The sequence below is a fragment of the Bos javanicus genome, chromosome 22 (genome assembly GCF_032452875.1).
Source record: "Bos javanicus breed banteng chromosome 22, ARS-OSU_banteng_1.0, whole genome shotgun sequence".
Taxonomy (NCBI): Eukaryota; Metazoa; Chordata; class Mammalia; order Artiodactyla; family Bovidae; genus Bos; species Bos javanicus.
In genome coordinates, this window is record NC_083889.1 from 50,452,372 (window position 1) to 50,465,603 (window position 13,232).

At 48.4% G+C, this 13,232-nt stretch overlaps 1 protein-coding gene and 1 pseudogene across 1 annotated transcript in view; one reads left to right on the plus strand and one right to left on the minus strand.

Moving 5' to 3' along the window:
• The window catches only part of TRAIP (TRAF interacting protein), a 22,985-nt gene continuing 9,753 nt past the window's right edge, over nt 1–13,232 (plus strand). Inside the window, exons 1-8 of the mRNA XM_061396898.1 lie at nt 1–961; nt 6,642–6,699; nt 7,193–7,276; nt 9,289–9,328; nt 10,241–10,368; nt 11,556–11,650; nt 12,078–12,191; nt 12,944–13,031. Of these exons, the coding sequence (XP_061252882.1) occupies nt 864–961; nt 6,642–6,699; nt 7,193–7,276; nt 9,289–9,328; nt 10,241–10,368; nt 11,556–11,650; nt 12,078–12,191; nt 12,944–13,031 (705 nt within the window). The 5' untranslated portion in view covers nt 1–863. The remainder of the gene's footprint in view (nt 962–6,641; nt 6,700–7,192; nt 7,277–9,288; nt 9,329–10,240; nt 10,369–11,555; nt 11,651–12,077; nt 12,192–12,943; nt 13,032–13,232) is intronic.
• On the minus strand, nt 2,077–2,465 carry LOC133235640 (small nuclear ribonucleoprotein G-like; annotated as a pseudogene).

Here is a 13,232-nt window from a genome sequence, read left to right on the forward strand (position 1 = left end):
AACTCACCAGGGATGCCGCTCTTCCTCAGAGAGGATCCCAAAGACAACTCTGATGTGGGAATAATAAAAAAGGTTTGTGAGTCACTTGTCTAAGATGTATCTGGGCCTCCAAAATTACAACAGTCCTGAGGCAAAACTGATCCTCCCGAGAGCTAAGACCAAAGTCAGGATACTGGCCCTGCCACCTCTAATCACCTCTAAACTCAGGAATCAAGTCTTGCTTGTATAGATCCGGCGTGAGCTTGAGATGTCCTGAGTGGTTCATCTTTCTAGGACCACTCAGAAAGGAGGGCTAAGAGAATGCAGCATTCTTTCGGTCTGGGAACTAAGGGTTTCCACTATACGGTCAAGCACCGCCCAGAGCCCAGGGGACCCGCTCTCTATCGGGACTGTCGTCCCATTCCCTACTCTACTCTCCGAGAGCAGAGAAGGCTGCGCTGAGAAAACAGGGCTCAGAAAGCCCGTGCCCAGCGCACCTCGAGTCACCTCTGGCTTGGGACCATAACGCCCTGTATTGCCCCCCAAAGGGGCCCGGCTAGCAGCCTAGCTGGTCCCCGTACCAATCCAACGTTGCGCTCCCGCTGTACCTGCGGTCTCAACCGCAAGCAGCCTGAGAACTACCGCTAGATACTTTCAGGCCCGCGCTCCGCCCCAGGATTCTTCACGGCCGCGGGGCCGTTAAGCCCCGCCCCCCGAGGGTTCGTCCAATCGGGACCCAACCTTCCGTGCAGCCACTTCCGATCCTCTCACGGAAGTTGCGCCGTGGAGCCAAATTCGAAGCTAGTGAAGACGCGGAGGCACGGCCACCAAGCTGGACCCGTCGCCGTTTCCTTGGCTACCTCGGCTACTCGAGACCAGTCATCATGCCTATCCGTGCGTTGTGCACCATCTGCTCCGACTTCTTTGATCACTCCCGCGACGTGGCCGCCATCCATTGCGGCCACACCTTCCACTCGCATTGGTGAGTGAACGCTGTGTTGGAGCTGGCCCCTCGCTCCCGTAGGGCTACCGGACAGTAGGGTGTCGGGGCTCCGGGCGACCCGTCCCCGGAGCCCAGACTGGTGATGAGGAAGGCATTAGATGGGAATCCCACGAGAGTTCCTGACCTAGGCAGAGGCGAGTTGTGTGGCAGGCTTACCGGAGGAGGTGACAGCTGAGCTGAGGCTGGGGGTGGGGAGAGGGGGAGGTACAGGCTTGGTTTAATGAAGACTGAGTAGAGGTTTCTTTGATTGGCTTGCAGAGAGATGTGGTTTCAAAATTATTTGTCCTTGCAGATGCTTTCACCACATTAGTGAGCCCTTTGTTTTCTGCCAGACCTGGTAACCAACAGTCTACTGGATTTGTTGTGGTTTGCTTGATGATTTGGAATGATTCTGTCCGATTCTGTCCAGAGTCGTCTTCTTGGTCAGACACTCCACTGTATTCACTGACCTAAGCAAACCCAAATTAACATCAAATGGCAAGGAGGTGCTCTCGAATCAAGGTGTTCTGCTGATTGGTAGGACCATTCTGTTGAGTGCACAGCTGGTGGGGGGACCCCCTGGTAGCTGTGGACAGGCTGAGTCCTGAGTTTCTTTTTTAAATTGTGATGAAATACGTGTAACATAAAGTTAACCATTTTTTACTTTTCCTTTTTTTTCCCCCCACTATACACTGTTCTATTGGAGTAATATATATATATATATATGACTTAACATTTTTAAAAAATTTTATTGTAGTATAGTTGATTTACAATGTTGTGTTGATTTCAGCTATACATAAACTTATACATGAATATGTTTGAATATTCATGCTGCTGCTGCTGCTAAGTCACTTCAGTCCTGTCCGACACTGTGCAACCCCATAAACAGCAGCCCACCAGGCTCCTCTGTCCCTAGGTTCTCCAGGCAAGAATACTGGAGTGGGTTGCTATTTCCTTCTCCAATGCATGCATGCATGCTAAGTCACTTCAGTTGTGTCTGACTCTGTGCAACCCCATCATGGACAGCAGCCCACCAGGCTCCTCCGTCCATGGGATTCTCTAGGCAAGAATGCTGGAGTGGGTTGCCATTTCTTTCTCCACATTTAACACTTTGCAAAAGCTTACTTAACAAAAAAGTTCAGTTATGAAAATGTATATGACCTGATTTTTATATCATAGTAAAATAGGCACTTTGGAAAGGACATATGGAAGCAATTGATTTTTCTGGTGAACACAGCCTTTATTTATACTTGCTCCAAAACTTCTGATATGATGATACTATTTTCTCATATTAATACCATTTCAGTATTGTTCTGTTGCCCAGCTTCACACATTGATCTCTTACAAGATTCATAAAGGAATCAAATTCCTGCAATATTTCTTGGACGTGTCTGCCACCATTTAATTTCAATGAAAACTTCAAAAATTTAAAAAATTTTTCAGGAGAATGTTTACTCAGTGAGCTCGAAGATGCTTTCCATTTTGACCATTTTAAGAGGACAATTCAGTGGCATTAAGTACATTCACAGCATTGTGTCACCATCACCACTATTTCCAGAATGTTTCCATCAGTCCAAACTGAATCCTTTAAACAATAATTTTCCATTCCCCCCTTCCCACAGCCCATGGAAACCTCTAAACAGAGGTTTAGAAAGTAAAACTACTTTCTGTCTCCGTGAATTTTTCTTTTCTAGGGACCTCATATAAGTGAAATCACATTTGATTCTTTTAAGTTTGGCTTATTTCACTAAGCATAGTGTTTTCAAAGTTCATCCATGTTGTAGCATGTTTCAGAATTTTACTCCTTTTTATGACTAAGGGATTATTATTCATTGTATGAAAATAACACATTTTGTTTGTCGCTTCATCTGTTAATAGACATTGGGTTGTTTCCATGTTTTGGCTACTGTGCGTAATGTTACTATGAACATTGGTGTACAAGTATATTTTCAAGTTAGTAGTTTCATTTATTTTGGGTTATCCCGAGAGGTGGACTAGCTGGATCATATGGTAATTCTATGTTTAATGTTTTGAAAAACTGCCCTTCTGTTTTCCTGTGTCAGCTGTACCGTCTTATGTTCCTACTAACAATTCACAAGGGTTCCAGTTTCTCCACATCCTTGCCAAACTTTTTTTTTTAATAATAGCCATCGTAATGGGTATCTTTGCTTTTCCTGTGTGTGTTTAAAGCTATCAGTTTCCCTCTTGGCACTGCTTTTGCTGTCTTACACGGTTTTGGTATGTTTTCATTTTCATTAATCTCATGGTATTTTCTTATTTCCCTTGCGATTTCTTCTTTGACCCATTGGTTATCTAAGAGTGTGTTGTTTAATTTCCACACATTTGTGAATTTTCCATTTTTCTTCAGTTATTGATTTTTAGTTTCATTCTATTTTAATCAGAAAATCTATTTTGTGTGATTTTCAATCTTTTAAAAAATTTTAAGCTTTGTTTTGTGGCCCACCATATGGCCTATCCTAGAGAATGTTCCATGTGCACTTGAGAAGAATGTGTTTTCTGCTATTGTTGGGGGGAGTATACATCTGTTAGGTTAGTTGGTATAAAGTGTTGTTCAAGCCTTCTGTTTCCATATTGATCATCTGTCTGATTGTTCTATCCATTATTGAAATTGTGTAATATTAACACCTCAAACTTTTATTATAGAACTTGCTATTTCTCCCTTAATTCTGTACAATTTTCTTTCATATATATATTTCATGTCTATTTTGTTAGGTGTATATGTTTATAATTGTTATTTCTTGTTGGAGTGAGCCTTTTATCAATATATAAAGTCATTATCTCTTGTACGCTTTTTTGACTTAAAGTTTGTTTTGTCTGACAATAATATAGTTACCTCAATTCACTTTTTGTTACTATTTTTATTTATTCTGCTTGAAATTCATGAGGTTTCTTTAACTTGTGGAACAATTTCTTTACTCAGTTCTGGGAGACTATCAGCCATATTTCTTCATATATTGCCTCTATTCCATTATCTCTTTTCTTTCTATGTTAGCATCTCATTTCTGCTGTAACAAATTACCACTAACTTAGTGGCTTAAGACAACAGAAGGTCTTTTCGAGGTCAGAAGTCCAAAATGGGTCTTGCTTGGTTAAAATGAAGATGGAAGTGGGGCTGTGCCTTCTTTGGCTCATGGCCTCTTTCGCCATCTTCAGAATCAGCAGTGTTACATCTTCAAACCTCTCTGTATGACTCTTGACACTCTGTCTCTTTTATAAGGATGCTTGTGATTACATGAGACACCCCTGGATAATCTCCCCATCTCCTTAACTTAATCACAGCTCCAAATTACTCTTTTTGTATAAGGTAGCGTATTCACAAGTTTTGGTAATTAGGACATAGAGGTGAGGGCGTTATTTTACCTAATGCTTTCTTCCTGAAACTTCTAATTATATGTATCCTAGACATCACGGTAACTTTTATATCTCTTATCATTTCTTACGTATTTTTCCACCTTTCTAATTCTCAGTGTTTCCTCTGACATATCTTTCAATGTACTGATTCTTCAACTCTGCCTAAACTGCTATTAAATTCATCCATTGAATTCTTAATTTGGGCCATTTGTTCAGTTTTGGAATTTCTGTTTATTTCTTATTAAGTTCTGATATGTCACCTTTTATTTGCAAATTCTCTTTTGATGTTTTCGATCTTAATTTTTGTTTATCCGGCATAGTGTATCTGTCATGGTGAGTGACAGTTCCAGTGTCTGAAGTCTCTGTGGTTATGTTCTGGTTTACAATGTGCAGTGCTTTCTCTTGTGTAACTGTTTACTTTAAAACCAAGCATTGTATTGAAATATAGTATAATACATAAAAGTACAAATATAAGAAATGTATAGCTTGCAGAATTTTTGCAAACTGAACACACCTATGCAACCAGAATTCAGAGCAAGAAACTAGACATCAGCACTTCAGAAACCTCCTGCTGAGAAAGACTGGGACCGGGGACACTCTTCCAGAATGCTTGCATTTGCACCTAGACAAATGCCTCCTCAAACAACAGAATACAAAGAAACTATAAGGGACTAAAAGTAACTATATGCGTGCTCAGCTCCGGCAAACTATGAACAAGAACATACAAAAAGGCCAAAACCCAGCTGCCATTTCTGAGGTCCTGGAGCAAAACCAGGGTACTGTACAGGATCCCTCCACACAGGACCACCAAAGGGGTGGGCACACTGCCACCTAAGCTACCACTGTGGCTCAGCCTGCCAATCCGCCCCTCTGCACTCACCCCATATGAGGAACCCGCTCCTCACTCTCCTCACTCCCCTCTCCCCAGTGAGCAAGCAAGGACACCTGTTGCTTGTTTTTGCTCCCTCCTGGTGCAGTCCCAAGAAAGCCTTGCCTGAATTTCTCCTCTGGCCTCTTAACCAGTCTCTGTGGATTAAAGAGTCCAAGGGCCCCGTGCCAGAGAAGGCAATTGCACCCCACTCCAGTACTCTTGCCTGGAAAATCCCATGGATGGAGGAGCCTGCTGGGCTGCAGTCCATGGGGTCGCAAAGAGTCAGACACGACTGAGCGTCTTCACTTTCACTTTTCACTTTTCTGCATTGGAGAAGGAAATGGCAACCCACTCCAGTGTTCTTGCCTGGAGAATCCCAGGGATGGGAGAGCCTGGTGGGCTGCCGCCTATGGGGTCGCACAGAGTTGGACATGACTGAAGCGACTTAGCAGCAGCAGCAGCAGGGCCCCGTGCAGTCTTCCAGTTACTCCCATCAGTCCACCTTTCCTCCACACATGATAGCCACTGTCTTGACTTCCAGCAACATAGATGAGTTTTGCCTACCTTTTACTCTGTGTGAATGGAATTAAACACAATTTACTGTTTGTTTGTGTTTTTTTTTGTATCAGGTTTCTCTTCTTCAATCTTACGTTAATGTAATTCACCCATAATTTGTTCTGAGTTATAGACTCATTCATTCTCATTGCTGTGTAGTATTCCGTCATCGTGCATGGTTAGCTTTGTATTATATGTATTTGAAAAAAATATTTATAGAAAAAAAAATTGCAGTCTAGAAAGATGGTATCATCTTCCCAAAAGGACTGTTTTTCCCTGGTCCCTGGGGGGGATTGTCTACAAGTAGGCCAACTAGTAGATTGTCCACTACATCTTGATTTTGTTTTGACTGCACTGCCTGGCTTGTGGGATATTAGTTCCCCAACCAGGCAGTGAAAGCACAGAGTCCTTTACCACTGGACCAGATAATGCCCTAGTAGAAGAATATTTTAAAGTTTGGGGCAGATCGATGGTGCGTAGCTGGGCTGTGTTTTACTTTTACTTCTGCTTGCTACCTCTCATTTACCCTCACTTTGAAAGTTACCCCTTTGGAGTATTATAATTCCTGTCTCTGAGGGACCCTGACTTTGACCATTGCCCCTAACCCCAGTCAAAGCCTAGACAGTTGATAAAATTACAGCTCAGGGGAGAGAAGTCCAAGCCAGCAAGGGCAAAAAAAAAAAAAAAAAAAAAGGCCAGTTGGTTGGATTGCTTGCACTAGTCAGGCCTTGTAGGATATACCATCACTACCTGAGGTGCTACCCTCCTGGGTGGGCAGGCGATGGGTCAGAGAGGAGCAGTTCAAATGCTGTAATGGTCAGGGTGGCTACCTGGCCTGTATGTCTCCCCTAAAACCAGTCTGTTTTTCTGTTCTCATTCCAGCCTAATTCAGTGGTTTGAGACAGCACCAAGTCGGACCTGCCCGCAGTGCCGAATCCAGGTAAAGTTGGTGGGGTGAAAACTCCTCAGCTAAAGACATTCCTTGCCAGGGAGCAAGGATGAGGAGAGGTCTCTGAAGCAAAGCAATGTCTTTGACCTGTCTGGACCATCTGGTTTGAGGCTGGTTGAGCCTCACTTGTGCTCTTAAATAGTGCGGGAGGCCTGCTTTTGCCCAAGGGGAGCTGGCAGATGGACTCGTTGCCTGGGCCAGTCTTCACCTGGCTAGATTTAGTCTCCTTATCTGCCTTTCCCCTGCAATGCCCACCACCTAGAGTTGGGGTATCTTTTGAGCAGTTACCACATGGATCTGTAATGACATGACTCAGTAACTAGTGGTACCCAGCTTGGGGCACCTACAGGATTGCAGAGGTCACCTCCATTCAAGGGATGTGCTATGAAAGGTTAGGCGGGAGATGGGCTTGGCTGCATGTCCCCTGTCCTCCTTGCCCATGACCCAGCTATGCAGTCACACTGTGTCTTGTTCTTTCATTCAGGTCGGCAAAAGAACCATTATCAATAAGCTCTACTTTGACCTTGCCCCGGAGGAGGAGAATGTCTTAGATACAGAATTCTTAAAGGTACCCAGACTTTATCTCATTCTGCTGAATCCCAGGCCCTCTGAGAGTTCACTTTCTGCTCCTACCCAGGGAGGGTACCTAGAGTCTGGAGATGGGTTCTGGAAGGGGAGACTTGATAGAGAATTCAAGGCTGGGACAGTCAGAGCAGAGAATAATTGACGATGTTCCAGTCATTGGAGAAATCCTCTGTCAGGAAGGGAGCCACTTGACTGTGAGCCCTCCTCTTGGGATTTCAGAGCAGTTCTGACCATAGTTTAGAATGTGTCTCTCGAAGTCCCCTCACCTTACAAAGAATGTACAACCATCTTTTCCAGTCCTTAGCCAGGGAAGACGTGTGAACCCATTGTTCGCAAACCTGCCTGTGCCTCACAACTGCCTGGGCAGCTTGGTGTGTATCCAGGTGCCTGAGTCTTTCCCAGTGCAGGAGTGGAGGGCAGGGCCCCTGGAATCAAGATATGCAGCCAGGATGGAAACCCACACTGCAGGGGAGGATGGGTGGGTTCCCTCCCACACTTCTACTGCTTCCCCCTCCCACACTTCTACTGCTTCCCCTCCAAGCCTAAGATTTAGCTTGCTTTGTGCACAAAGGGATTGGATTGGCAGAAACCTCTCAAGGAAGTGGGATTGGGGTTTGCAAGTGAACCTGGACTCTGAGGGTTAATTTTCTGGGCATCTGTCAGATTAGGATTCATTTGGCCCTGGCCCCCGGGGGGGCTGTGACGTCCTTGGAACCTCACTGCTTCAAGACGTGGAGCTTTTGTGCTTAAAGCTAACGTGTTCATCGTCATGGTAACTGCTCCCAGTTTTAAGCCGTGTCCTCCTTGTGAGAAAAGCAACAAAGGCAGCTTCAGTTCTTTCTGATTTTCTAAGCCATATCTGGGAGACAGGAAGGCAAAATCTTGAGTAGTTTGGAGCAAGGGCTTGGAAGGCACCCTGCTTGGGTGTGGAAGGTGCTAGGGGACTAACAGTAAGGTTGGGCTGGCAGCTGCTCTCAGGCAGCCTGTGTGTGCCCTTTTCTACCCATGGCTTCTAGCTGAGATGTCCAGCCTGTTTAACCAGCTCAGCCACCAATAGCTCCTGCTCCAAAGTCCTGAGTAGAGAGTTTGACAACAGGAGCTTAGCCACAACAGGGGCCCGGCCTTATATTGGTCATAATATGAGTTTTGCGTTGACCTGGGAAGAGTAACCTGGATGAGGATTGTTCTGCATCTAGCTACCATCACGGACCCTAGGCCAAGTCTTTCAGGTCTACTGAGCTTGGTTTTCCTGCTTATGGAGTAGGTACATCTCTTGCCCACAAGGGTATTGAGTGCATGGGACTCCTGAATGGGAGTTGGGCTCTCTTCTGCCCCAGCCTCTCAGTGGTTCTGTGGCAGTGGCTTTGGAACATATGTACAGGCTTGGGGAGGCTCATTTGACCCTCACAACAGTCTGGTTAGAGCCTAGCACAGGTGAGGTTTCATCTAGGGGTGAAGAATTGTCTTGGCTCCCCTACCCTATTGGATTCTGGGGCTGGAAGAGTCCTGGTAGACAGAGCCAGCTTAGGGCTGGGAGCGGGTAGACTGTGAAGCAGGTAGGACCCAGGGTGGAGGGAGCAGTGTGGCCCAGGGTGCTTGGCCATCCCAAATCTGTGTCCCCACTGGGTCCAGCTAATGCCAGGGAAGGTCAGGACGGGCACAGGCCCGAGGAAACAATGGAAGCTTCTGCCATAAAACCAACTGCGCAGGCCAGGCTCCACTTCTTTTGCCCCCTGTTATGCCTCTTTTCCCGTCCTAGGGTCTTGTACCTGAGATTATCCTCATTTTACCGACTTTTAAAAAGACACTCAGATAAAGCAAGTCTTCTGTCTCCCTTATTGATCTCACTTGGCCTTGAGGAGCAGCAGGTTCATGCTTCCCTGGGCCCACAGGCCTCATTGTCCCCACCTGGGGCTCCCCACAGACCTTATGTGAGGCTGGGTGGGGGCCAGCTGTGATGCCTTCTTGCTGCTTACTGTGAGTATTGCCTTGCAGAATGAGCTGGATAATACCAGAGCCCTGCTTTCCCAGAAAGGTGAGTTCCCAGAGGCCTTGGGAAGCCCCTGACTTGGGTACTGGACTGAGGCCTGGGAGGAAGGCTTCAGCCTTCTGGCATATCCAGGGGCTCTCCCTGCTTGGTATATCCAAAAGTCTTATCAGCTCTTGTAATGACAGAAAAGGAAAGGAAAGGGAGGTGACTGATGCTGTTCACCCAGATGAGGTGAGCCTCTTCTTTGTCTGGGGCTGCTTGCCTAGGACCCAGGCTGGGAAGAGTCTACCTGACAGGTCAGAATATTGTAGTTGAGGGTTCTGTTGCCAGATTTGGCAGGAACCTGCTTGAGGGGTTTCCCACATAGCTCAGTTGGTAAAGAATCCACCTGCAATGCAGGAGACCCCAGTTTGATTCCTGGGTTGGGAAGATCCCCTGGAGAAGGGATAGGCTACCCATTCCAGTATTCTTGGGCTTCCCTTGTGGCTCAGCTGGTAAAGAATCTGCCTGCAATGTGGGAGATCTGGGTTCAATCCTTGGGTTGGGAAGATTCCCTGGAGAAGGGAAAGGCTACCCACTCCAGTGTTCTGGCCTGGAGAATTCCATGGACCGTATAGTCCATGGGGTCACAAAGAGTCGGACACGACAGAGTGACTTTAACTTTGACTTTTTCAGTGCTTGAGTTCTGGGATGATGAATTAACTAGACCATGTGATCAGGGAGCAGTGAAATCTTTACTCAGGTAACTCTGAGTGGCAGAAAAAGGGTCTCATCCCCAGAATGGCTGGGCATCCCTGGTTTGGTGCTTGCCAGAGAGATAAGCAGGCTGCCTGACTTGTGGCCCACAACTTGTTCCTCACCTGACTCGGGTGGGGTGCTGGGGCCCAGGGGCCCAGGTTCTCATAGTGCATAGTGGACAGGCTTCTCCTCTCCCTCTGTCCCCCACCCCTGCTCCAGAGAAGGAAAAACGAGACAGCCAGCTCATCATCGACTCTCTGCGGGACACGCTGGATGAGCGCAACGCCACTGTGGAGTCCCTGCAGCGGGCCTTGGACAAGGCCGAGATGCTGTGCTCCACCCTCAAGGTGAGTCCCCAGCCCCCGTGGGCACAGGTTGGTGGGGAGATACAGTCTTCCTCCTGGGCTCACCATTGTGGGCTTGTCTTCTGTGTCTGCCTTGGTCAATACCGTGGTCTGTACAGCTGTAAAATGGAGGGAAATTCCATCTTCCCCAGGCCTCCCACCCAGCCCTTGAGAAAAGGGTCGTATTGCCCGCATCTGTGGATGTTGTACTAGTTAGTTTGGAGAGGTGAGGCCTGCCCAGTGCTTCGTGGAAGGACTGCTCAACCAAGACCTCAGTGAGCCTAGGCCATGTTTCCCAAAGTGGTTTGTACTCCACTGACAAAGCCAGCCTGAAGAGCCTTCCATTAGCTTGCCTGTCCTTGGCTGGGCTGCTCTCTGGAGCCAGATCAAACAGCATCCCAGAGAGGAGCAGGGGGCCTTTGAAGTCGGCTGTGCTGAGCTGACCGGGCAGATCAAAGCCTTCAGAGCAAGCGGCTCTAGAACCGGATGAATTTTGTATCAGCCTGGGTTGGTGAGCCTCTTGCTCTCCAAGGGGCAGGAGGTGATTGATCTGAATCCACAGTTGAAATTCTGACCTCATATGAAGGAGCCAGTCATTGCTGGATGCCATTTGAGAAGGAAAAGGACCCATCCGGGGGAACAGATAGGGCCCCAGGGTGTTCGCCATTTCTGGCTCTGCTTGGTGGCTGGATTGGATCACGTGGCCTGGCCAATGGGAAGGAAGGAGCAAACCAGCACCTGGCCACAGAGCAGGAGTGTGTTGGCATTCCCAGGTCAGAGATGAAGTGGCCAGGTGCTGAGGGCAGCTGTCCTACCCTGGCAACTGTCCATAGCTGATGGATAGCACAGCCTGGATCTGTGCTCCAGGCTTCTTCAGCTTCCTCCACAGTCCCTGGACTCTGGCAGCCCCCAGCAGGCCTTTAGATGCTGAGAGTGGGCTATACCGATGGTAAGACGTATCTCAGAAGGAAGCAAGCCAAGGGGGTGAGGAAGCAGCTGGTCCAGGGCCTCGTAGCAGCAAAAGCACATGTCAGAGTGGGGCCCAGGAGCCTTACCTCCTGGGGCTAGAGCACACGCTTATCAGCATTTTCAAAAGCAGACAGTTCTAGGGTGGAGTTCTCCCGGCGATTTTAGCCTTGGCCCCTGGAACCTCCAAGCAACAGACATGTGGGGGTGCGTTTGCTCTTCAGAAGCAGATGAAGTACTTGGAGCAGCAGCAGGATGAGGCCAAGCAAGCACGAGAGGAGGCTCGCCGACTCCGGAGCAAGATGAAGAACATGGAGCGGTGAGCTTAGAGCGGGGGCCTACCCTGTACCCTTGCACCCCCGGGGCACAGCTCTCAGGGCTGCAGCAGGGGGTGGCTCAGCTCAGTGGCTCAGCTCCCCGTAGGCCACGGGGGGCTCAGGCCTTACTCAGCCTCTGCGGGCTCCTCTGCTTTCCATGGGAAACCTGGCCGGCTTTTGTTCTAAGAACCTCTCCCTGGGCATCCCTGACCTGAGACCCTCTGTCAACAACCCCTTCTCCCTCAGCAGCATCCCTACAGCTGTGCTGAGCTCTGCGATGGGGCCTTTCTTTGGGCAGAGCTGCCTGCTAAAGCATCCTAGCAGCTCAGGCTGTCTCCATAGCAACGGCAGCAAAGGGAGGCAGAGCTGCACTGGGTACCTACCCATCAGCCTCCAGATTTTAAATGCCGTGGGCTGGGTGTTTTTCAGAATCGAGCTCCTACTCCGGAGCCAGCGGCCTGAGGTGGAGGAGATGATCCGAGACATGGGTGTAGGACAGTCCGCGGTGGAGCAGTTGGCTGTATACTGCGTGTCCCTCAAGAAGTGTGTACTCTGGCCCCTGTATCCAAGCTGAGTCATGGCCCCCAAGCCATGCCCCTCCTTGTGTTGCCCATTTCTTGTGAAGCAGAGCAGGCAGAGTGATGAGCAGGCTCTGGAGCCCTGCTGCCTTTGTTTGAACCACATCCCACCTCTTACTGTGTGGCCAGGAGCCAGTTTCTTAACATCTCTGATCCTTAGCTTCCTGAACAGATAATAATAACCTGCCTCACAGAATTATTGAGAGAATTGCATGTGAATTATAAGTGTTATTTCTAAGGAGGTTAGGGTTAGCACAGCTCGCCATGCTCCAGTTTGATATCTGGAGCCTGTTCCCCATTAGCATGCGGTTACTGACCCCGCCTGGCTTGCATCAGAAACTTAGCTCAGGTGTTCACTCCCCTGGGTGTGGGATTGGAGAAAAGGGGCCACTTGGCTGACAGGTATGAAGGATCCCCAATGCCTCGTGTGCAGCCAGGTGGTATAGGGGGCCTCCTAGTGGGGTCAGGGTTTCCTGCACACCCTCTCAAATTTCCAGTGCCTCCAAGTAGGCAGGAAACAGAGATTCACTAGCCCTTCTAGCATTTAGGGTGCTCAACCCCCTGCAGTGCCACCTGGTCCCTGCTAGGCTCCGGTGTCAGAGTTGGAATGAGAAGGGCTGGGGGCTTGGGCTGGGCTTTGTGTTTGCTTGGTGCTGTGACTCAGTCTGACCAGGGGGTGTCCCAGGCTGACATCTCTTTTCCGTGGTCCCTTCATAGAGAGTACGAGAATCTAAAAGAGGCACGGAAGGCCTCAGGGGAGCTAGCTGACAAACTGAAGAAGGACTTGCTTTCTTCCAGAAGCAAGGTAACTTAATGGGGAGCCGAGCGCCAGGGGAGAGGTGGCTGTCCTTCTGTCATGCGTGTGAGTCTCTCCTAGGCCAGGCCCTGGGGCTGTGGGATGACTCCTGGCTTCTGGTCCTCACTAGGCACTGACTCTGGCTTGTGTGGCTTGTCTGCTTAGGGTGGCAGGTCATGCAACTGTCGCCCCAACAGCTGCACACTTCTG